The following is a 24,539-nucleotide window of genomic DNA, read 5'->3' as shown; positions in this document are numbered from 1 at the left end:
AACCATTTTAAACTGAAGTCTTGCATTTACTTTGTAGAGATACAAATGTCTGTATAGGAGGGGAGCCCAGGCTCTGAAGAGCCCCGAAAGCTAGCAATGATAATGTTTCGCCCCTCAAAGGTGGCACTGCGTGCCAGGCAGAGGAGAGACTACAGAGCAGGCTGCCAAGGAGAATTAAAATTCACTTTTTAAAGGAGCAACGCTGTGTGTCCTACCATATGTTTTGGAGTGAAACTGCCAATGGCAGCCTGTTACAAAAAATTCTTGCTTTAATGTGCAAACCAAGGGCTTTCTTGGTGATTAAACACGAAGTGATAAAGGCAACAGGCAGAGCTGTGGCTATGCACAGGAGCTGGTACAGAGCAAAGGGAGCAAATGGTGAAGTGGCTGGGAACATAAATGATAGTTTGTGGTTCGTTTGCCTTAGCCTATGGGCCAGGAGTTGGGTGCAGCAAACATTAAACAGCCAGAAGATACAAAGACAAATATTTTTGTGCAAAGACAAATATTGACAGCTTCAAAAAGTAAGGGCTTCATCTGTATTAAACCTGTGCGACCATTACAACATCTACGGACAACTAAGCCAATTCTCTCAACACAGGCTCCTACTTACACACATCAGAAAAGTTGGTCAGTCTAAACAAAAATGACTTAACCTATTTTCACATTCATCTGTGGTACAGACAGCCAGATTCTGCAGAGTGCTGCACGCCTCTAAGTCACTGTCAGGTGACGAGCTAATCTGAAGTTTGCCCTGCTTTAAGCAATGGGCTGAAACAGATGGTATCCAACCTCAGCTATTCTGCGTGCACCCCCAGGCCCGCATTAGGCAGGCTGTCAAACGAAAAGAAGAGTTAACCAACCTATGACGAGAATAAAACTGTGAGGGCAAAGTTCTTATCTTCAGTTCAAATGAGAGGGACTAATCCCTGCAAGGCTTTAAAACATGGAAAAAACACCCAACCTAATTCTTTGGGGACGGCACGATGTGAAGGTCAACCTCCTGTAAAGCATCCCAGCTGGTTAACGGCCAGTTACTGCAGCTTCAGGTAAGAGGCAACGATGTTTTGATTTCACGTTTTATCATGCTTTATGTTGTCCAGGGGCCCTGATGGAGAAGAGGAGGAACTCTACGCTATGTTCTACCTTGCAAAGTGCAAATGACTAAGTTGAAACAGTACCTTCTGCTATCCCCAGAGAGCTAGAAAATGGTACCATCCCACCACAAGAAGCGGGTATTGTCTGAGACGGGCGGTGTCAGCACAAAGCAGGCTGTCCAAGGAATATAACATTAATGTTTTTTAATAAAAGACACTGCGTGTGCCCCAGCATACACTCCTCGCTGTTCTGCCCAACACATAGCAATAGTCTATTGGGATAAAATCTGCCCTTAAGGGGTTGAAGTCTGCTCCTTTTTTTTTAAAAAAAAAAAAAAAAAAGTGAATGAACAGTGCAAATGTATATTAATTCAAACAAAATGAAAGACAACTAATCCAGACTTGTACTCATGCAATTTAGAAAAGGTTTTGTGCCAATCTTTCTCTTTTAAATAATTTGCAGATAGACTTTATGCAAGATTTCAGTTTGGTGCCATTTTTGATGGGAGGGCTATAAAGCCTCATAAAAAGGTGTTTAATGAAAATGCTTTCCAAACTTAAAGTTAAAAAGCAAGGCAACACCTTAATGAGGTATTTATTCAGTACTTATTTTTTTTAGCATACAGACACTGCTGTAAGGCTTTGTGCGATTTTGCGGTTGGTTTTAGATTACAAAGAAAAACCAGGACGAGAGAGAGCAACTTCGCAGATGAGCTTTAAAATAAGGACAAATAAGCAAGTGGAAAGCAAAAGGAGTTTTGTGTGGATGGTGTGATGAGAAAGTTAGTGTCTGCTCAAAGCTAGGTAGTATGGCCGATCAGTGGATCATTCACAGAAGAGACAGCAACGTTTTGATGCTGAAGTTTTGCCTGCTTTAATCTGCAACTGTTCTTTACTGGGCAGGGTTTATCTATCACTGATTAGCTACAGAGCAGAGATGACACATTAACCAACCTTGAACTGGAGACTGACAGTGGGTTTTCGGTGCTTGCTTCCACATTTAAGAGTGTCTTGATTGTTGCGACTTGAAACATGTTCAAACAGATCATAGATGAAATCAAGACTGGAATGGGAAAGAAAAAGAATATCTCTAAAGTTATCTCTTAACAGACTATGAGATTCACCACTATAGAATGCAAAGAAAGCACTGTCCCTTAGAAAGCAGCTCCTCCATCCAAAAAATGTTTATTCATTTTCTCCATAATCTCTAATAAGCAAAAGATTTTGCCTTTGCAGAATTTATGCAGAGGAGAGGGGGAAAAAAAAACCCAAAACAAAACAAAGCAAAGCAAAACAAAACAAGGAGGTTCTTTCTTCTCCACTCCTAACACATCATTAGGGAAACGAAGTGTGAAGTCCTAGAGTCATTACTGCATTTTACTCCACTCACTCAACCAAAACTCCAGCTGACTGTAATGGGAACTGCACCTGAACAAAGACTAAAAACTGAGACTTTCAGCTGGTTTGGGGCCATAACACAAAATAACCACCCACATGAGCCTGACTTTCAGATACCAGCTGTGTATGCTGTTTTCTACCCTATCAGGCAGGTGTCCTCCTCTCACCACTTCCACAGAAACCTTTTAACTTGAGCTCCAGACAGATGTTGGTGCAAGAGCAAGAGCAGGCCCAGCAGCTTTAACTGATTTATTACTTTTACCTACATACTTCAATTGACAGATATGACGTCGGATACGTCGTGTAGCCAGAACAACCAACAGAGGGAGGGAATCGCTTATTAATGGTTTCCCCTGCACAGAAGGGCTTAAGGGATTTACAAACAAGCAACTCCCACAGCAAGGCAGGATGATGGGACGGGATGGGTGAGGGCAGCAGCTGAGACAGCAACACCTGGGCTCAGCTCCCTCCTCTTCTGTGCATCCCGGAGCCTCAACTGTACACCTAAAAAAAGGGATGCTCCAGCTCACAGGGTACCACCACGGTAAGGATCCTGAGACCTTACACAGCAGAATGACAGGAGGCATGCAGGTACCAACAACATTCAAGCTCAGGCTTTCAGCAACGTGAACCTTTATAGAAATTCTCTCTTTTGAAGTAATTACTATAGGGCAGCTTGCACTGTGGTAGGTCCCTGACGCTAAGCTTTCAGACAAATTAGCGAATGCCAGAAATCCAAGCAAATCAGGCTGCACCTGAAGCAAAAAAAAAAGCATGCACACACACTGCCTATGGAGGCACCCTGAAACAGTTAAAAACCATCACCAGCTTTCAGCTTTCTTATTCACCACCGAGTAGCAAGTGAGCTCTCTAGAAACCCCCGGACTGAACAGGGATGAGGTACTGCACAGTGTGGGAAAACCCGACTTTGTGAGAACCTATTAGAGTCAGATCTGCTTACAGGCACTTCGGATATTTCTTCTATCCTCATTTCAACTCTGTCAAGGTCTGATGCTGCACAACATCTAACATATTCAAACCCTGGCAGAATTCAGTGATAAACCCTGGCAGAATTCGGTGATACAACATAAACACTGGCAGAATTAAGTGATACGACAGCCCTTAACATCATGTCCTAAAAAAAAAAAAAAATAAATAAAAAATTGCAGAAACGTACCTGCTTTCACGTAACAAGTTCAGGAGATCGTCTCTGAAAGTATCTCTGTTCTTCTCCAAGATCCCCCTGACATCATACTGGACCTAGCAGGAAACAGAGCCGATTCAAACAACAAGCCAAGTAGTCAGGCACCTCTCACAAGAGCGGTACTGTAAAAAGCACTGAGGGAACAGAGTGCTTTAGTTAATTTTGAGCAGCCTCAGGGTAAAATTAAGCTAATGAAAACTCCGTTTGGAATAATGTCAGCAAATAAAGAAAAGAAAATTACCTCCCCAGCGTAGTGCTTCACTCCAAAGTTGTGAACGGCAACTCTTGGTTTTACATAAAAAGGATTGTTCTAATTGGAAGGGAAAGAAAAGAGAAAAATATTGGGGAGGGGGTAGCAGTCAGGGAGTGGAACGATACAAAGGGTCACATTATCTTCTCAACCCAGACCTAAACAATCCATTGTCTTCCACTGAACTCCCTGGAAGATCAGTGCTCCAAACGCAAACAACCAACTTATAACGATAATAGGATTTGTTAGTCTGGGCTGCTTCAACTGCAGTAATAACAGATTTATAGTATCTAAAAAGGCATTATACTAAACCTGAACCCATCTGGCAGAACCATCTATTAAAGGCACTTCGAAAAAGAAGGCTCGGTCTTAAATTGGCAGTTATGAAGATTGGTGGATACAGTCGTATCCCAGAAATCCTCAAAAATAATTCTAGGATCACAAACAAAGGTGACACTAATCTGGACAGAGGAAACAGCAACCTTTCAGTAAATGACATCAAGGTGAATACTTCATTAAATCGAGGGAAATTGAAGATCCAAGTAATCCAAGTTACTGCAGGTTTCCAGAGCTCTAACTAAGAGCAGAATTGGGGTTATTCATCAATACGGAGACCTTTAACTGGACAGTAACAAGGATATGTTCTTCCAGGTAACTGACTCAGTCTTAACAGCAAATGATATGGATTGCCATGGAAGTAGGATCATATCCAAAACAGCCTCTACAACTATGCACATATATATTTGAACCACAAACTTCTACAGAAGCAAAGAGACCCTCCACAATTTGCACAGAAAACGTGAGCAAAACATCACATACAGCATGCTGGATATTCAGCTTCTCCAGCAAGGTGGAGTCAGTAGCTTGAGGAAAATGGCTCTCTTCATTGATGAGCGCCAGCAGACCCAGTTTCTAGAACAGCAAGAAGAGGCAGAAGATGAATTAGTGCACAGATGGACACAGATGTTGTTCCCAGTTTGGAAAAAAAAATAAAGCACAAAGTCCTTGAAGTTCTTGTGTGCAGAGAGGCACAAAACCACCCATACATGACTAACACCCCACTCTCATAGAGGACTGCAATCCTATTTTCCTGGCAACACTCCTTTTGAAACAGACAGCATGTGACACATGGGCAAAATAAAGAAAAAAGAAGCTACTGGAAGAAGCAAGAGTTCTCCTGATGTTTTTAGGTGTGTGCAATGTCATTACCCCAGAATACATCCCCAGCCCCCAAGATCTACAATGATCAGGAGTCCCTTAAATCTGAGGAGTTTGTGTAAACAGCCTTTCAAAATCTTTTCTTCCATAAAATTATCTAATTCGTCGTTGAACCAATGCAAACTTTTAGCACCCACAGTGCCCAGGGGTGCAGCAAAAGATACACAGCTTAACTACTCGCTGCATGAAACACAACCTCCCTTTGCTTTGCATATACCTCTGTGCGATTTCCTTTGATGTTCCCTACTTCTCACAATGGATGAAGGGGTAAACAAACCAAGCTGCCCTGCAGTTAATTAATGAGTCCAGCACGCTTCAGGCTGATACAGCCTCTCGGAAGAACATGGTTCTCCAGGTGCACATTTTAATAAGCCACTTCCCACCGTCCCAGAGCAGCTCCTGACAAGCCACACCGTCCTGACTGCAGTCACGTCCCGGCAGCTGGATCCCCTGCCCACTGCCATCAGCTTCTGTGGTCGTCTAAACTCAGGCAGCCGCACTCCCTGCTGTGGAGATAAACTCAGGCAGCCCGCTTGTACTGCTGGCAGACGTGAACATGGATGAAACAATATAGAACTTCGGCTTTGTCATCCAGCTGGAGTTATAATGTCTCTGCAGTGAGCTCAGACCTCACCCGCCCCTCACCGCCAATGTTCCTACCAGTAACTCTGCAGAAACTTCATGCTCTTTCACATGTTCCTTTAGTACAAATCAGAACACAAACAAAATACGGATGAAGCTAAAACTGGCAGGCAACAAATGAAGATTACCCGCATCCCAAAAGCCATTATGGGAGCAAGGCACTGTCATTCTTTCTGCCTCCTCTTTCTATTCTTTTTAATCATCTCCAAATAGTGCCTTTTTATATAATCAGACACTGTTAACAGATCCTAGAAGGAAAGATACATGTATTGAGCTTACAATATGATCTGGACTATAACCATGCATGAAAATGATCTGATTAAAAGTTCACTGTTTAAACGTGCAAGATCCACCATTCTTTTCACTTGTTCTTTGTGTTGGCAAGTGTTTTAAAGACATATTACCTCAGAGCAAAAACTAGAAATAGGTACTGGTATCAAATTCTTTATTACCTTTTCAATAAGATCCAAGCACTCTCCATTGTCTGTCCAGTCAATATCCTCCCAAATGAGTCCTTCCCTAAGGAAAATAAGGAGGGCCTTTTTATTGACGACTACGATGACATTATTTTAAATATAGAAATAGGAGGAGCTGATGTATTTATCTTGCAAATGACAGAAAAATCAGCTTGCTTTTTAAAAATGCATAGCTCCAGACAGAGATTTTCAAAGGAAGATGAGGCGGCTGGGAACCCAGATTTCAAGTGAATACTGGTATTTTCAAAATTCTTTCAAATTTCATCTGTATCTCTCACCTGCTGTATTCCAGTTGCTCCAAGGAAAAGATGTGCTTGTTGAAATACTCCTGAAGCTTTTCATTTGCGTAGTTAATATTGAACTGCTCAAAACGGTTTACCTAAAGAGACAAGAAATTTTTAAAAATGCATACACTCCAAGTATTTTACTTTGCAAACAAGGAACTGTTTTAAGTCATAATACGTTTAATAATCGAGTTCCAGCAAAGATGACAAAGATATGTAGAACAATGAAGCATATATATCAATCCATTTGAACAAACTTTTAAAACCTACCTCAAAGTTTTCAAATCCAAATATGTCCAAAATTCCAATGGACTTGAAGTCTTCCTTGCTCCTGATTCTACTGTTGATTTTCTTAATGACCCAAGCGAAACACTGAGAATAAAGTGCCATAGCCATAGAATCTCTGCTGTCTATTGCCTGCATTAAAGAAGGACGACACAGCGCATCAGCCACCCCTGTAACTGAGAACTTATCAGACTTTGCTGGTCGGTGTCCTTTGCACAGCATAAAGCAATGTAAAATGCAAGCAGGTTTGTATTCCCATGTACCTTGACAGTAACTGTTTTAACAGTTACAGAGCGTCACGATTTAAGCTTTAACAGTGTAGGTTATAACAACTGTACACCTATGTGGCTTTAAAATTACATTTCAAGGCGAAAGCATTCAAAAAACAGGAAATTATAAACTTAAGGTGTGCAGGAAGAGAAGAGAAGGACAGAAAATAACACCTTAACTTATCACTTTCCAGCGGTAAGCATAACGTTATGTATACCTATTTCTAATCTCCTTCTTGTAAATAATAAGATTACTTCTGCTGAAAGTTTTCAAAACCTGCAACCTGACACAAATATCTGTAATGAAAAATATCAGCTGTTGTGGACATACTCTACATGATTAGAATTTTAAATATTCTACATGATTAGAATTTGAAAAAAAGGTAAGCAATCGGGCTTAGTAAGAATAACAAGAGCCAGGCTACAAGCCTTAGCCAGAATGATAGGATGGGATCTATAGAATTTCTAAAAGTTCGATTATACCCTTCCCAAAAAAACTATGTAGTATTTTTTTCTAGCAACTCTGATGCATGAGCATGAGGCTGACAACATCAAGTTGTTCCCTGGACTTGAAGACCAAGCCAAATATTTAACAGACCCTGAAACCATGTCAAAACTGAGATGCCTTTACCTGTTGTATACTAAGAGGTGTTAGGATTTCTTCTCCCCTGAGTATCATTGACCTCTGTGTCAACGCTTCAGTTAGCTGCGTGGAGTCCAACCCCAGTAGTTCAGCAGATCTACCCAGAGCTGGCAAAAGAAAGAGACAAATACAAACATGTCCTTAAATGTATAAGGTTATGAAACTAATTTGTTGTATTATTATTATCATTATTATTATTATTACTACCACCACCATTTAAGATGCTTCTAAAATGATGGGGATTAGAGATAAAAACACAACTAGAAACTCTAGGATACGCTTTTGCTGCTCATGAAAAGGCCCAGTATCATAAATATGCACAACTGAAGGAATTTAGCAGTAGAAATTCATCACAAGTCACAAATATTTATTTTCCTCTTAATGTTACATGTCAAGAATTCAAACAATCTGCTGCTTACACTAACATATTTTTCCAGACACAAACAGTAATTCAGTCTTTGTCCACATGAATGCATTTCAGCTTCCCTCAGGATGATGATGATAAAGAAAACCAATTAAATTTTTTTCTTACTTGCATATGATAATTTGCAAATTTGCTGTAATGTAGTATCTAAAGCAGTATGTAATGCTACTCTATTGCCATATTTGAACAAATGCTCGTCAGCCCGATCTTTAGACATACTAGCACATACTTTCAGATTCGTAATTGAGGTATTGAAAGCCCCAACAAAAGATACCTTCAGTGGAGATCTCAGTTAAGGAACGTACTTCAGCGCTTACATTTTATCAACTTGAGAATATGTCAAAGAAAGAATTAGATAAAATGGAATTTCATTACTGTTAACGGAATAATTATGTGCCCAAGTCCTTCCCTAGTTAAGACCTACCATCCAGCAGCAGACTAATTTGCCTTACATGACAAATAACAAAAATAACACTTTAATCAACATTTACAGGTGCTAAAAAGCAGTAAGACCCCTTCACTCTTCGTCCTTGCTATGGTCAGATATACTAGCAATGAATATGGCTTTCACGGCCTCAAGAAACATTTACATTTGGATGCATGGCCTTCTCACCTGTTTTAAAGGACACCTGTGCCCCACCAGCAGTGATGAACTCAACGTTTCCTAGATGCAAAATGCCAGCCAGCAGCCTCAACACTTCTCGCACCTCCTCCTTGCTGAACTGCATCACTTCCATGGCAGTCTGGAATGAGATGTGAGCTTCTTCAATAACATGCACATGGAATCAAAAATGGGGACAAGGACACACCCACCAATGGTGTTGTCAGGCCTCAGAAAAGCAAGTCAGGACTGACAGAGGGCTGGCAGGAGTTAATTCCTTTGGTTTCGTCCCAAATCGAACACACTGTAAGACACAGAATCATCATAGAATGGTTCGGGTTGGAGGGGACCTAAAAGATCACCTAGTTCCAACGCCCCTGCCATGGGCAGGGACACCTCCCACTAGAGGGGACACCTTGGAACATGTAAGTATCACCCCGGTTCTAAGAAATCTGCTTTTGATGCTGTAAGGATGCTGTAATTTGCTTTCAAGTTCTTCATTAAAATTGTATAAATATTGGTACACCCTACTGAGTCATGCATCAGACACAATTTCACTAATCTGCATGAGTAACTGATAACATGCTCTCTGTTTTTACCAAATTTTGCCAATTAGCCTAGCAATTAGGCACGGGGGAGGAAACAGCAACATGCAAGATTTGCTCATTTGTTTTCTCAGCCAAGGAGAATTCAGAGGAGCCCTTCTGCAGCATGTTCTGGGCAAACCATGAAGCCCAAACACACGTCTTACCAGTGTGGTCTGACACCTTACAGCAAAACCGAGCAAGAAAAAGAGATCTATATAAAATGTGTTGAATTTATGAATAACCAATGTGGCAATGATCAAGGCTCAACTAGGTAAATGAGGAGAGGAGCAAGTCTTTAAAGAAATACTAAAACAAGAGGAGGAACATACACTTTCCTCTGACATAGAAGAGGTAAGTAATTGTATGCCTTTCGAAATTACCAGAATTTCCCAAATTTGGGTCCAATATGAGCCTGCCTGAGACCAGATCACAGTTTTATACCCTTATAGTGAGACTCACCATGTTACGGTCACTGCAGGTATCTGACAGATGGCATGTGACCCAATTTATCGTTCATAAATCAACAGTTAACGAATGGAAAAGCCTCAGACTCATTCCACAATTAAAAGCAGAAAGAGAAAAAGGCTGAAGGTTTATTTTGCATAGAAGACCTTTCACAACAGAGCTCTAAGAAAGGCGGCAGCACTAGGAGCTCATGCCCACGCTCACTGTGCGGTTCCTCCCTGTCTCCTACAAAAAGGTTACCCGAGTAACATTTCCGGGACTTGAACCACAATTAAAATAGACAAAGGGGATGACTATAACGGGAAGAGACAGGCGAGGGTGAGTTGTCGGGTTTCTGTCCGCCTCCTGCTGCGGGAAGGCGGCCTCAGCCCCTGCCCCACACGCCTGCCCGCCGCACGCAAGCATCACCTGCTCTGCCCACCCTGGTATGATTAGCACAAATTAAATGTCGTGCTAATCAACTGAAGCATGTGACTACAATACAGGTAAGTCATCAGTTTTTCCAACACCTCCTTCCGCCATGCTAGATGAAGGGGTTTTTTTACACGACAAAAAAATAACTGCGGCATCTGCTACACATTGATTTGTCGATTTGGCAAAGAGATTAACATAGCTAAGCAAAAATAGGTGGAGGGCATAAAACCAAATATTTTGCCCGATTTTTAAAATCCAACGCGTATCACCTCCGTGATACAGTAAGCAATTAGCAATTATCCTAACAGTCAGTACAGACTAATTGCTGTAGCTAATTGGTGTGGGTATAAGATATAAAGCCATTCAAAGAAAGGCTCCATCAGGAGCCGGCTTTTAATCTGTGTTTCCATTTTCTTCAACTCTGTTGTGTAAGTTACTCCATACAGGTGGATTTCCTGGCTGCAACTTCGAGAGTCACAGAAGCCCAGGTGCTTCCCTCCCCACGTGCTGCACTGCGGGCTCGACCCAGTAGATGCCACATGATCCGGGCAAAGCTTTGGGATGGAGAAACAGTGGCAAGAGACATAGCGGTAGTATAGAACAATGCAGGGAAGGGCAAAGGCATGTAAATGCCTTCCTGTCTTCCCTTACTGATATTCTTTTCATTCCAAAATGTAATCATTTCACTAAACCATAGCATGCTGCGAAACGATAAGAGTAAAAATCCAATATTGGAGGGAAGGTTCAAGGCGTGCTCAAAATGAGAGTGAAGTGTTGTAAGAAAATGTAAGTCCTTATAAGATCAGTGCCCCAGTGAGAGGGCTGCACATGCAAGTAAGTAGAAGGCTTTGTCCCCTGCTCTGTCAATGGGCCCCAGGCACCTGAACCTCCGGCATTTTTAAAGCATAAAGAACTAAAGGGAAACAACTCACAATCACTTCCTTGAAAGAATCTTTGTCACTGATTGTCTTATCCGCTATACATCCAGACTGATTCAGGTAGTGGTAGTTCTCTGGTACAGATAAGTAAAAAGCATCTAATGAGGAGAGAAAAAAAAGGATGAGTGAAAAAAGAAATCCCAGAACAAAAGCACTCCACAAATTACTACGCCAGAGTTAAACAGTTCACAATTCATTTGCTCAGAAATTATCATGATGCACACAACAAAGTTTTACATTAAAATCAGAAATGGGGTTTTATTTTGCTGGTTTTTGCTTTATTTAGCTGCACATTGGAGTTAACTCTACTTTTTAGCATGCAAAGATGGCAGGCCCGAAGGGAGATGCCGAGACAGCCTCAGGCAATTTTGCACATATACAAATGTCATTTCTTTTGTTCAGTGGATTTATTCTTTATGAGAGAGGATTAGAGGAAGCAGAATTATTTCTCTTTGTTGCTGTGGAGTTATTTAGTACCAGCAAAAATATTCAGCTTGAGCAGAATGAGGCATGTTTGTCCCCAAGTAATTTTCCCAGGGCCACAGCAGAAGCTGGGAGAAAAATTACTGGCAGCTCAGTGACATTCTTCAACTAAGCAGGTCGTTTTTATCAAGTTGAGCTCAAATTCACACTCACTGAATCCCGGCTGAATAAATAACCTATTTCTCTCCTTGGGTTAGCGGGTTTCTGCAGTTAAACTCTCCACTGCTGTCACCATGGCTGACTGCTAGCAGAAAGCCACTACAGTTGTGTGACTTGTGCTTTTGCCACTCACCTTTCTCTCTCTCTTCTATCCCTGCCAGCAGAGCATAGAATATATGATAATTTCTTTCCCCGGGGTTTTGTCTTACTACACGATTCTGTCAAAGTAAAAAATAGTTTCCGTTTAAGCCATCATTTTTAAGGAGCCTTTTTTTATCCACAATTTCAAAGAAAATATTAAATCAAACAAAATTAACTGATCAAAATCAAACATCAACTTACTTTTTCCAATAAATCTACAGCCAGGAAGAAAAACTTCAGTCAAGGAATAAAGTAAAAAGCAATTAATGTGCAAGCTATTTATAATCTTCCTTCTTTCATTTGAGACAATAGGAAGAGCATCGTGGTCTTTTCTCGCGACATGCCTACTGCCGTAACAAGATGAATAAAGTAGCAATAATGCTACTGCAGAAGTTCTTCTGCTATTGCAGAACTTCTAATACCAATGTGTTCCCACACTTCCTTCCCCTCCATCCCATCAAAACAGGACTTGTCATGTTCTGGATTTTAAATGACGTCTGCTTTCCTTTGCTTTTTCTTTTCCCTAAAGCTTGGAAACAGCTTTAAGGATGAAATTTGTCCCACTGCAAAAGCAGCTTATGTTCAAAACACTAGGTAGCATCCCCTCAGTATATTCCTCATCCCCACACCTCTGGTACTCCGGTGGAGTCTAATTTTGCCAAATGCAGGACAAATCCAAGGATCTGACCTGCTGAGGCTCCCACTGCAGAAATTCAGCAGCTCTGCTCTTTCAAGTACTTTTCCAGAAAAGTAAGAAGCTTATCTTCGGATATAATAAATAAGGGAAACAGTTAACAACTGAAGTTATCCCCGAGAACTCAGGCTGTTTTAGCTCACTACATAGGAGGAACACACACACGAACCACGCCAGCAGTAGCAATACAACATCCTGGTCCGCCAAGAGCATATAAACCCCACGCTGCCATAAATGCATGTGTGCATGTGCACAAACACATGCAGAATTCCGTGTTACTGCTTCCCTTTCCCATCTACACCAGCTCAGTTTAATTGTGTGTGTTTCAGGATGGGGTGACAGGACAGACAAGGGTTAGCCATTTCCCTCTCAGCCCTCCACAGAGGAGGTACGTGGGGGCTGCCCGCAAACAGCAGTAAAATCACCAAACGAGGATACAATCTATAATTCTTCCTCCCTGAATGTTCCCTTTCTGACAGATGTTCAGCTGAATAAACTTCCCAAAGCGACTTGAGTTGTTGTTGTAAACAGTCTTCGCATTGCCAAAAGCTTCCATAATTGGGCTGTTAAAATAAGGAAGAATGACAAGAGCGTTAACGTGTGACCAGCATGCCAACGGGTTCACATGGGAATGGTGAAAGAAACAGCAATCGGAAAAGCTCACTTCTGACACCCTCCTCAGCCACAGCTTACATCCTCAGCATTATCCTCAATTTATTAACAACGGGCATCTCAACGTTCTGTCAAAAGATGCAAGTACTCAAGCAGCAGGAAGATTAATCGTACTAAACCACTCTGCAGCTTAATCCATAACTGCTCAAAAGATGCTTGCAATTCTCGTTGCAGTACTCAAATTATAGAAATAAGAAATCTCAGCACATGCAAATTGCTAGACAGATGTAGACAAAATAGTCCTCGTCCTAAGGCAATTAAAAAAAAAAATCACATCAAGATACAGTAGGTAAAACAGAGATGAAGCACGATAAACAAAAGTAATGGCATCTCAAATTATCTTTGTTTTTAAATAGTTTAGAACCATATGTTATTTCATTTGAAGACTGAAAGGTTTTTTTTTTGTTTGCGCAGAGCGTGTCCGATTTATCTGATGCATTTCCTCATCTGTCTTATCAGTTCTGCTTAACCTCCCTTCCCTCAGCACGCTTTTACCGCTTGCACACTTTATCCTCACCATGCTGTATCTTGCTCTACCTTATCCTCAGGCTATACAAACCAAATCAATGGTTTCTCCCTCCCATCACCCTTTCCCTCACTCTGATTATTTAAATTCAGCCCCACCTCCCCCCCGCCCAAAATGAAAGCCACCACTAAAGCATCACGCATTTCAAAACTCAGCATCTTTTTGCTTCATGAAGATATACCACTGCGCTCACAACTCTGTAGAACAGCCAGGTATTTTTATTTAACGGAAAATTTCCCCCTTTCTAATATTCGTTTTATTGTTCAGTAAATGCACCCACACGTTTAATTACATTGCAAGCTTTTATTTCAATGACGAGGCTTATGGCTTCTGGAAAAAATACCTGTGTATTGAAAGACCTAGTACCTGCTCTCAAGAATAGCCTGCTCCACACAGGAGGTCTTCTCCCTGCAGGACAGCTCCAGCGAATGTTGGCTCATTGCAGACAAGAACTTGAGAATCAGCTTAGTGCTTTCCGTCTTACCGGCACCACTTTCGCCACTGAAAGAAGAGGAGCAAAGTGTTTGCGCAGTTCCACCTGCCAGGGGAAAAGCCCTCTGTCTGACCAGCACTCCAAACTCTAAATAACTGGAGGTCAGGAAGACTGGGGTGATTAGAAACGATAACTCAAACGGCAGCAGAATGCCCCTTTAAGCTCGCTGAATATGACATTCAACACAACATGCAAGCTACCTTTAGACTTCATACCACTGTTCAGACAGCACTTCAAGGCATTGATGGCGCAAGGATGTACACAATGTGCATGAGGCATGAAGAGCTCTCTGAATGCAGACAACTATCCAACAATTCTGACCAACACGAAAAAACAAAGTTAGAGCAAAGGCACGGCAATGGTTGGGTAGAAAGTCCAGAACATGAACTAAGATGGTAGAGTTTGGGACTATGTTGCAGCAGTCTAGCTAAGGAGGGCGCTCTGCTGGGAGGAAGAGGTTCGAGACACCAATGCATATTATAACACACAAAGGCTACTAGTATAATTAATAATTATATTCGAAGTGAGCTACATAGTCTTTAAACAAACTTTTTATTTGCCCATCCAAATAGATCAGATTCCCATGAGTTCAAAATACACAGTTTTCACCTCTCATCATCATCAGAGATGTAAAACCTCTCATCTTCACCCACTGCAGAACAAAGCTATTTGATAATGCTAAATTGACATTTTAGAAACAAGCTGTTAATAAGCAACCTTGTTGATACAAACAGAAGGCAATATACTCTGTTTCTCTTCAAAAACAATACTTTGTAAAGAGAAGGTATAACTTTGGCGCATTTCCGCAGTATCATTTCCCTTCAATTATATAGTCTTCTAATTAAAAACACACCTTGAGCCATTAAGAAACATAACTTGCGGTTAAGGTTTGTCTAGTTTGCTTACTTCTCATCTGAAGTCACAGCATTATATCCTAAACTTCAGCCTAATTCCTAGTTTTCCTAATTCCTAATTAAGCTGTGTCTAATTCCAGTTTGCTCCCAACGAAAGGAGGGACATTTTGGTCTTGTCCTACCCCTTTCATTGCAGCAAGCGGGAGACTTTGACGGAGCACAACTGGGCATGTGGAGCACGCTTAGTTTATTTGACAGTCTTTTGTTGTGCCATTGCTGAGTGGTGACCCCGGTGATTTTAGGTTACAGCAAAGTATAACGATGCTTTCCAGTAAAAAGCAAAGGAGAAAGGTACAGCCCAAGAAAGCAACATGGCATTTTCCTGCAAATGAATGCCAACAAATACAAAAATCATCAGAGAAGAGGCATTCAGAAAACATAAAGAGACATGGAGTTTTGTGGCTGAGATCGAAGTGTTTCCCAAGAAGAATCAGAGTCTTTAAAATGTTTCATAAAGCTTCATACAAGATATGCTACCTGCTGATATGTTCCAACAAGTATGACTCATCCATCATACTTACACCCTCTCAAACAAATTCTGTAGTATTTTTAATCTAGTTTTAACCTTAACGCCTGGCCTTTTTGGTATTTGTTCCCTTTCTCTTTGCAGGCCCTCACTCACACTCCTTTGCAACAAAATGAATATTTAATAATCCCCATATTTAATATTCGCTCCTTGTACAAAACATTTCTGCTAGTAGTTTTGAAAGAGCTTCACAAACCCTTGCATTATCCTTATCTAGTGCAAAAAATCATCAACGGATACATACTTCTTCCTGCCTAAATTCTCACCCTCTAAGCAGTGTACAGCTCGACAGCAAGAACGTAGCTGCCAAGGAGGACACCAGCTCTTTCACTGACACCGTCCTTCCTCTGTCCCCACCCTCTGTCCCATGCTCTGGAGCACCTGCAGTTCTATGGAAGCTGAAAATTAGCCCACCATAATCAAGAGCAATTCTACAACTAGAACAGGAGAGGCTCAGAACTGGGTCAGGCCAAAGATCTACATGCCCCGTGTCCTATCTCTGGCAGTTGCCAAATGGAGATGCCTGGGGAAGACATGCAATACTTCCCTTCTGTGTTCTTCCAGCTTCCAGTTATTTGCTGTTCAGAGGGCTCCCGACCTAAACCTGGTTTCTGTGTGTCTTTTAACCCTCAAAGGATTTACCTTCCATGAGTTTTTAGCTGTACTCCCTTAAAAAAATGTGTTTCGTTTTAGATCTGCCTCCTATTAGCTTCATTTGATGTCCCTTAGTTCTCGTATTGGAAGGAGAAACCAAGAACTCATCCCAGCGCTCCCTCTCTCTGCTGTGTATGACTTCATGGATTGCCCCTGCAATTACAGTTGCTCATCTCCATTAGCCATTCCCACATACGAAGCCATGCTATACTTTCGATTGCTCCTTTCTGTTCTCCTTTGAACCACCTCCAGTTCCACAAAGCCCTCCTGGATATCAAGCAAGGGGGAAAAAGGCTCATACCAAATACTAAAGATATGAGCAAATGCTGGATTTACCCAAGGTTGTCTATTCACTTACTAGTAACCGTTCTATTCTATTCAGTTTTACAATTACTACTGAGCGTTGAGTGGATGGGTTCCTGGAGCCCTCTGGCACAACAGCAAGATCCCATCCCTGCATGCTATTGCTCAGCTCAGGACTCATAATTTTATGTGCATCAAGTTGGCTCTGCATTTTTCCTTTATAAAAAAACAGCTATTGTTAATGAGATGAAAATCAAGAACAAGCATGCTAAACTTTAAAGCTGTTTATTCAACCCTACAGTATGTACACTAATGGTAGGTTAAGTGGGGTCAATCTTTCAGACTCCTTAGAAAGCCTATGTCTACAAGAACTTGCCAAGGTCAGTAAAAGGGTGAATTTTTTAGTGCACAGTCAACCTTTCCAGCAACCTTTCCACCCCGTGAGTTTAAGTGCCCGGCTTGTTCCACGTCACTACATTCAGTACTGTGAATATATTAAGTGTGACAGCAACCCACAAGGCCCCCACTTAGGGGATTTTTAGACTTTCTCCATGACTTGTTCTATGCAGGACACCTCGCTAAGGCACAGCAGCCTGGACTCGAGACTGCCGCAGTGGAAAAAGGGATCACCAAGAGAGACTCCTCATTCTGAAGGACATGGCGTGAGTGAGGCGGTATCAACACTACTCTAAATTACTTCTCAGATCCCTCTGCTGGCTTTAAAACCCCAAAGACAGACACACACAGACAAAATAGGCCTCTTCAGCAAATACAGATCGTCAAACAAATCTGTGAATTTTTGGTGTGTCAGTCTCGTAAGAACGTCTCCCCATCACAAGTCTGGGTCTCATCCAAAGAGTACTTTGGTTCATATTGATTTTCAGGCTGAACAACAACAAAAATGTTAGGCCATCAGGTGATAACGGAGAGAACAAACTGGTGTCACACTCTGTTTCCCACTCGTGGCACTGACCTGAATGTCATTGAGGGTGACTGTTGCTGCTCCTTCAACTGCTTTACACTTCTTTTCGAGTGCTTTAAAGGGGATCACCTGCTATTGTATCTGAGAGAAGGGCATGTGTTTGCTTGTGCACGGACCAGACCACCTCAAACAGAGCGGCAACAAAACAAAACCTCCTAAAGATATTTTCCTATTCTTACAACAAAGCAGTGGAGGTTTGAACTTGGTTCCAACTTGTGAATATCAGCTTATCATGGCGGTACTCAGTCCCTCCCCTATGTCAGGACAAGCTGTTTTGCTAGTCCTTGAGTAAGATGGACTCCCTTCTGCCAAGGCATCTAGCTGAAAAATCAGGATATGTTGGAGGTTTTTTTTTTCCCCTGTTTGTTTGTCTTTTTTTTTTTTTTTTTAACATGTCTGTTGTAACATCAAATTTTACTGTGGTGTTTTGTTTTGTTTGTTTTTTTTTTTTCCTGTTTTAAATTGAACTGTACTCTGCAGTAAGGTTCAGATCAACATGAATCTGAGCATTCGTTGCTGTAGATGTTTTTGTCTACATGAAAACTCTAGTTCAATAGCCAGATAAAGAATTTTTAGCCTGGGAGAGCGAGAATACCATTTCACAACTGTGTAAATATTCTAATACACAGGTTGTGCACAGCTTCTTCAATGTGCCATTCTGTTGACATTTAAGGCCGCTAAGTCATTTTTATGCAGCATTATCATGTATTAAAATAAGCCTGTGTAACACAGACTGATAAATAAGCATCTTTGGATGACTCCATTTAATATGATCTCTTCTGCATTTCCTTCCTTTTCATCTCTGGTCTGGGTGGTTATACTGGAAAAATGGTCTCACACTTATATTACATTTTGAGTCACTACTGATGACAGTTTTTAATTCGGGTTCTTGCCTTAACCCTCTCATCTTACCCCACCCAGACAAATATCCCAAGTATTTCAAAACAGTAGAAGCTTTTCCACAGGTTTTTGAACCCAGTGCCTTAAGAAAGTAGCTCCGCTACACAGCTGAGCTAATTCTGGATGCCAGCAGAGGGCACTTCAAGTCCAGAGGATCACAAGAAAGCGTTCAGTACCTTACCTCATGGGGCTGTCACAACTTGCTACTGAGTTTTTAGATCCCAAAGCCGGGAGCAGGTGAAACCACCTGTCAGAATGTGAAGCCCCCACGAACAATTCATTCATTTTAACTGGACGTAACTGTTTATGGTGTTTTCATGATGCAACAAAAATTTCCTTTCTATTGTCTCTTAGATTAAATACAAGACCAGAATATTTGCCCGAACTCAGCCACTGCAGAACTCCACTTGACCATTTTTTTCAAGCGTCAGTAGTAACCAAGAAAGCCTGACAGCGACTTGCTGGAACATCTAATTCAAAACCAGTAAAAGATGCAGGAATGAGCCGGGTGCCGAAGATGATAAGTGCACTTCTGATGCCCTAAACTAAGTATATGATCACAGGAACTTTACAAAACCTCACGAGGGCCACTGAAAACTTTTGGTAATTTTAAAAAGTCCCACTCTGAGTCCTTCATGGATAGAGGAGAAAATACTGTTTTAGGAAAATAGATTTGACTTTTTATTTTTTTATTTGAACTGCATGCTCCTTCAATTTCTGTAGAAACAAGATACCCTTATAAGGTTGTATCGCAGCACTTGTCTGAAAGACTGAACAAATCGTTTTAATCCATGACCACACTGAACAATTTTAAAAGGGACTGCTAATGCAAAACTTCTCCATAGTATGGCTTATCTGTACCAAAGTACATGGTTTACAGAGCAGGGATTGCTGGAGACTCCTCTGGAACATGAGAGACTTCTGCTTATGTCCTTTTTAGGACACAACCTGCTTTTCTCTTGGCAGCTTGTGGGGAACTAGAAGGAAAGGTAAAATACTCGGGACAGTGCAGAATGGCAAAAATACCAATGGCAACCTGCTAGGCACCAGAAATTATTTCAGTCCCCAAAACTTGGGTACACAGACCGTTTGCAAGTAACTACCTGGCATTAAAACATGAAATCGTGATTCCAGGCTAGCTATTTTCACATGACAAACATCTCTGTGCATTTCATTTTTTCTTGGAGTGTCACTTGGACTCAGCTTTATATGTACAGCACTACACATTGAATAATAAAGAGGAGAAATACAGTTGAAGAAAGCTGAAAAAACACACTCAGTCCCCTCCGCCCTTGTGGCATTGCCAGGCAGGACCTGACTCGAGGCGAGGCCAGGCGGGGACTGTGACCTGAGAGCTTGCAGAAACTTGGAACCAGCCCTAGCTGTGTTGCATCTGATCCTCACTTCCAACAGCAGCTTGGGTGTTGAACCACATGTGCCAGATCCTCCTCTTATCCAGGAAGCCTTGCAAACTGGCCTTGTAGTCTTCAATGCCAGTAGAGACTGCCTACTGCAAAAGATGCTGCTCTCACTCTGCTTCACCCCCTCTCTGCCCCACGGCTGTCGCAAGGGCTCCCGTGGAGGTCGGGAGACAGCCAAAATTCTGTCACCTTGCGTCTGAAGAGCTCTCCACATTTAACTTGTGCTGGTAGGCTGCAGGAAGGCAAGAGCAAACAGGTTTAATCACAAAAACACCGCAAAAGTGAGAGAGGAGGGGGAAGGGGAAGCACAAGCTCTCTCACCCCCCCCAATCCCGAGCATCACCCCTGGCTCGGAGCCTGACGGCTGGTGCCAGGCTGCCATCGCCACCGAGCTGCTCCTCCTGGTCCGTGCGAGCCAACGCAGCTGAGCTCACACGCAGGGGAAAGGGAAAAGAGCTGGCTGGGTCTTCGTCTCTTCTGGAGCAAGAAGGAAGGAGGAGCTGAAAGCAGCGAAAAGCTATTGAAATGCCAACTGCTCTCAACGTACACTCGGCAGCCCCGAGACCCTGAATGCCAGTGACACAGCGGATCAAACAGGAAGCTATTAAATCACCATTAAATTAAAGCACAACGAGATTAAGCAAGGAAGATTAATCAGGCAGAATTAAGTGGCTGAAATGTAGAGGGTTTTCTACTCTGCTATTCTTATTTACTACATTTCTTAGGACTGGTGGGTTATTTTTGCTTTTCCTCTCAATACAGGGTTCAGGGTCCAGTGGTGACAAACTACTGAGCTGCAGAGGGATGTTTAAACTGGTGGGGAAAGCACTTAGGGTAACATTAGATGGGTGAGTAGCAAAAAATGCACAACAATACAATAGATTTTTTTCACTAAATGAAATCTTAAGACGCATAAGAAAAATTAACATTTTGTTAGAGGTCCTCAGAATGATGCAGAGCGAGTTCAGAACTACCAAAACTCTGATGATTTAAAAGCCTGCTTTCTTCTGGAGTTCTCTCCACGTGGCCCAAACCATGCTCCTAAATCACCTCGGAAGGCTCACCAGCAGGGATTATCAAAGCAGCAGCTGTTTACCTGATGAGGATACACTGGTTGTCATGTCGCTTCCAGAGGCAGCGGTAGCACTCGTTTGCCACAGCGAAGATGTGAGGTGGAATCTCTCCCATGTGGTGCTTGCTGTATCGCTCCACAGCGGCGCGGTCGTACAGTCCCGGGATGCTCTTGTAAGGGTTCACTGAGGCAACTATCGAACCGATGTAGGTCTGCAAGCACACAGCCCCCCCCGATTTGTTATTACACATGGGGTGGAACAGATTGACACTCTTCCCAAATGAAAGACAACACATACATGTTTGCAAAAGCCTAGCAATCCTTTGGACAGAGTTGGCTGGTGTTTTCCCCTGCTTTCTTCTTTTCAACAAAAGCAACAGAAGGGCAAAAGCTGTTTCCACCTCCGTCATGCTTTCATCCTTACCCCACCGACAGCACAGAGCTTCTCGGCTGTACGAATCCCTGCCTTAATGATGTTTACAGCTGCGCAGTAATGCCTAGGAGCTCTCGTCTACAGCTGCTTCTCACGTGTTCTTAGGGACTTGCTCAGCTTACTAAAAACCTGACTATCCCCCCAAGTATTGGTGCAAAAGCCTGTATTTCCATGTAGAGTATCAAAGTCCTTCTCTGTCACTCATTTTTAAAACAGAAGTATCATACATTATGGTAGACACTAGCACTATTATATGGTAGCAGGCCCTAAGAAAAGCACGTGAACTGGCAGATGCTCCCAAAACATTGGGCTTCTCCAGCTTAATTTATTATTAGTTTGATGCACAACGGCAGCTGACAAGGCACTCATTTGAATCCCATTGCAATTAGAGAGCACATCAGTTAAAACCACCCAGGTAGCAGCTTATGCCCATTCCCATTGCCGTAACTCATTAGGCTGTGGTAACGTGATCATTTGCAACAGCCTATTTGCAATGCTGTTCATTTTCTCAGTCACCCTCTGCCCACTTCAACACATTTTTCAAATAAAATCAAGTTAAGTGAGGTAGGAGATAAGCATTAAGCATGTTACATCCAGCATCTCCAGTACATTACTGGGACACGTGAAATTAATTGATATATCCTATGGTGTGTGCAGCGTTACCGCTGTGATACTAATTTAATTTTGTTAAGCACCCTTTCTGCGGTTACAGGCAGGAAGCTGACACCTGGCTTCCACAGCCCTGTGGCACAGTCCCCAGGTACATGCAGATGCTTCACCAGCAGTCAACCCTCTTGCCCCCAACAGGAACCAGCTGAGAAGCTGACAGCAGGGCTGGGGCTCTCTCCGCCTCCGCAGTGCCCTACCCAGGAAGGGCTGGATAAGGCCAGCAGCATCTTGAACACCACGGAAACGCAGCCCCACGAGCTCCTCCTGCGGCCGCCCTCTTCTCCGGCAACCCACCCTGGGGGCAACTCATCAGCTCCATCACATTCTCCTTTCTTCTCTGTCAGTCTCTTCCACAGCATTTACATTCTGCATCTACCTGCCCCCCTCTTCTCCTTAATTAACAGGTAATTATCGCCATGTATCAGCTCTCCTCTCTCACTGTTGGCCTGCTGTTCCATTCCCCATTATCCACCTGTTCCTCCTCCATCAGGCCCAACACAAGTCACAGCTCTGAGCTTTTGCTAAGGGGACTACAGCAGTGTCCTTGAAATTATGACAATTTTATTAGCTGCGAGGGGAATATTCCTCCTCGCTGTAACTCAAGTACCTTTTCCAGAGCTGTGAACTTCCAATCTGTGTGTTTTATAAAAGCCCCCATGCTGTGCAATAGCTCAGGAGGTTTCATCTAGCGGAAAGATACTATTTCAACATGAGATCATATCGCAGGGCAATTACAGCACTGAGACAGCAGCTTAATTTCAGGGGATCATCCCCTCTTGGGTTCTTAAATAACTAGTGAGGAAGTCTCCAAGAACAAGCTTCCTCAGTTTGATACATATTTCAGTACAGATTGCACAGGCAAAATTTTAAGAGTTGGGTGGTTTTTTTTTTTTTTTTTTAAGTTACATGAATATACTGCAAGCATGACCAATAAAACAGACTGCTACAGATCTTCCTCTTTACCTTATTAAAATCTGACTAAAATGTAAGAAGAGTAACTGGAGGCACGCCATCACAACAGATGCCACGGCAAAGAAGCAAATAAAAAAAGTCTCCATGAAACACGATACCATCCAACTTTATAACTGTAAGCATCCACTCTATTAGCTTCTGCGTGATCAAGCACCTGACAAAACCACATCACCATGTTCCCTGATCTTCCTGTGATAAAGCACTGGCAAATCCGCACCACCCATGGCTATAGTCTGACTTTTCTTGCTTCTCCTGTTTCAAACGGTAAATATCGTAAGAGGCAACAGCAGCCCACTTCTGCACAGACTCGCTCGACATGAGGCAGCCTTTCACATGGCTTAAGCATAACTTTTTAAAAATTACATAAACACTTCCAGAATACTAGTCGTTACTGCAAATAAGAAACATTTTTTATTAAATAAAGTCAGCTGGCTTCATTGCCTAATAATTCATCTAAGGTATCACAGAGAAAAAGGTAGTGTGTTATGGTAATAACAGAAACCTGGTGAACAGCAGAAATGATACTGGCAAAAACAATTCCTAAATCATCCTATGGAGTAATGCTTAGGACATGTCACTATTTTAAAAATTCCTTCTCTCTCTCTTTTTCTTTCAGCAAAAAGATGAAGAAATGTGTACTAAAATAGCTCCAATTTTGTGGTTCCAGTCTTCTGGTGCTTTGAGTATGTATTACCTCTTTGCAGAACAAGTTTAATGCATGCACAAATTGTCAACAAATTATAAAGATACAAGATGGAACAAACTCAGGCCCTCAAAAAACAACTTTCTCATCCCAAGGCAAGATCACAAAAAAAAAAAGAAAAAGAAGAGCTATATTCTTTACAGACACAGTCAATCAGAATTATCACCTGCCAAGTGCCATAATCCAACCCACAACTAGATATCTGAACGGACTAACTAGGAGTTAGCTGGCCCAAGAGACAGTTACTCTTTAACCCAAGGTAGCTCAGCAAGGTATCAATGAGCTGAAGCAGTACCGTTATTAAAAACTATTCCCATTATTAAAAAAGTTCCCATTAAAAGAAATATCTTCCCAAAGTCTTTGGAGATTTCTCCTGGGATACTCAACAGGATCATTTCCTGCATCACTTCCAGGCTTACTACTTTTCCCATCCAGTAACTATCACGTGCTCTCACTAGTAGCAGTACTTTATAGACAGTAGATCCTACTCCTGCTAGCCTCTACCCTGGCACCTCTAGGAGCCACAAAGCCAGGGACCCGAGGGACCTGACCTGCGGCCACAGGCAGAAGAGCATCGCTTCACCCCCTCCCTGTTCGCAGGGCTCTGCTTTCCCTCCCCGTGGGGAC

General features: G+C 42.2%; 1 protein-coding gene across 1 annotated transcript in view; it reads right to left on the bottom strand.

The window, feature by feature from the left end:
• The window catches only part of MYO10 (myosin X), a 170,160-nt gene that overhangs the window by 57,450 nt on the left and 88,171 nt on the right, over nt 1-24,539 (bottom strand). The window contains exons 4-18 of the mRNA XM_074576167.1: nt 21,160-21,347; nt 14,237-14,371; nt 13,111-13,235; nt 12,180-12,193; nt 11,971-12,055; nt 11,190-11,293; nt 8,804-8,933; nt 7,755-7,873; nt 6,840-6,986; nt 6,564-6,664; nt 6,262-6,328; nt 4,769-4,861; nt 3,941-4,009; nt 3,673-3,755; nt 2,052-2,160 (exon numbers count right to left, since the gene is read on the bottom strand). Coding sequence (XP_074432268.1) covers nt 2,052-2,160; nt 3,673-3,755; nt 3,941-4,009; nt 4,769-4,861; nt 6,262-6,328; nt 6,564-6,664; nt 6,840-6,986; nt 7,755-7,873; nt 8,804-8,933; nt 11,190-11,293; nt 11,971-12,055; nt 12,180-12,193; nt 13,111-13,235; nt 14,237-14,371; nt 21,160-21,347 — 1,569 coding nt within the window. The remainder of the gene's footprint in view (nt 1-2,051; nt 2,161-3,672; nt 3,756-3,940; nt 4,010-4,768; nt 4,862-6,261; nt 6,329-6,563; nt 6,665-6,839; nt 6,987-7,754; nt 7,874-8,803; nt 8,934-11,189; nt 11,294-11,970; nt 12,056-12,179; nt 12,194-13,110; nt 13,236-14,236; nt 14,372-21,159; nt 21,348-24,539) is intronic.

The sequence above is a fragment of the Larus michahellis genome, chromosome 2 (genome assembly GCF_964199755.1).
Source record: "Larus michahellis chromosome 2, bLarMic1.1, whole genome shotgun sequence".
NCBI classification, from domain to species: domain Eukaryota; kingdom Metazoa; phylum Chordata; class Aves; order Charadriiformes; family Laridae; genus Larus; species Larus michahellis.
The sequence above is the reverse complement of the archived record's forward strand: the minus strand, read 5'-3'. Positions and strand labels throughout refer to the sequence as shown.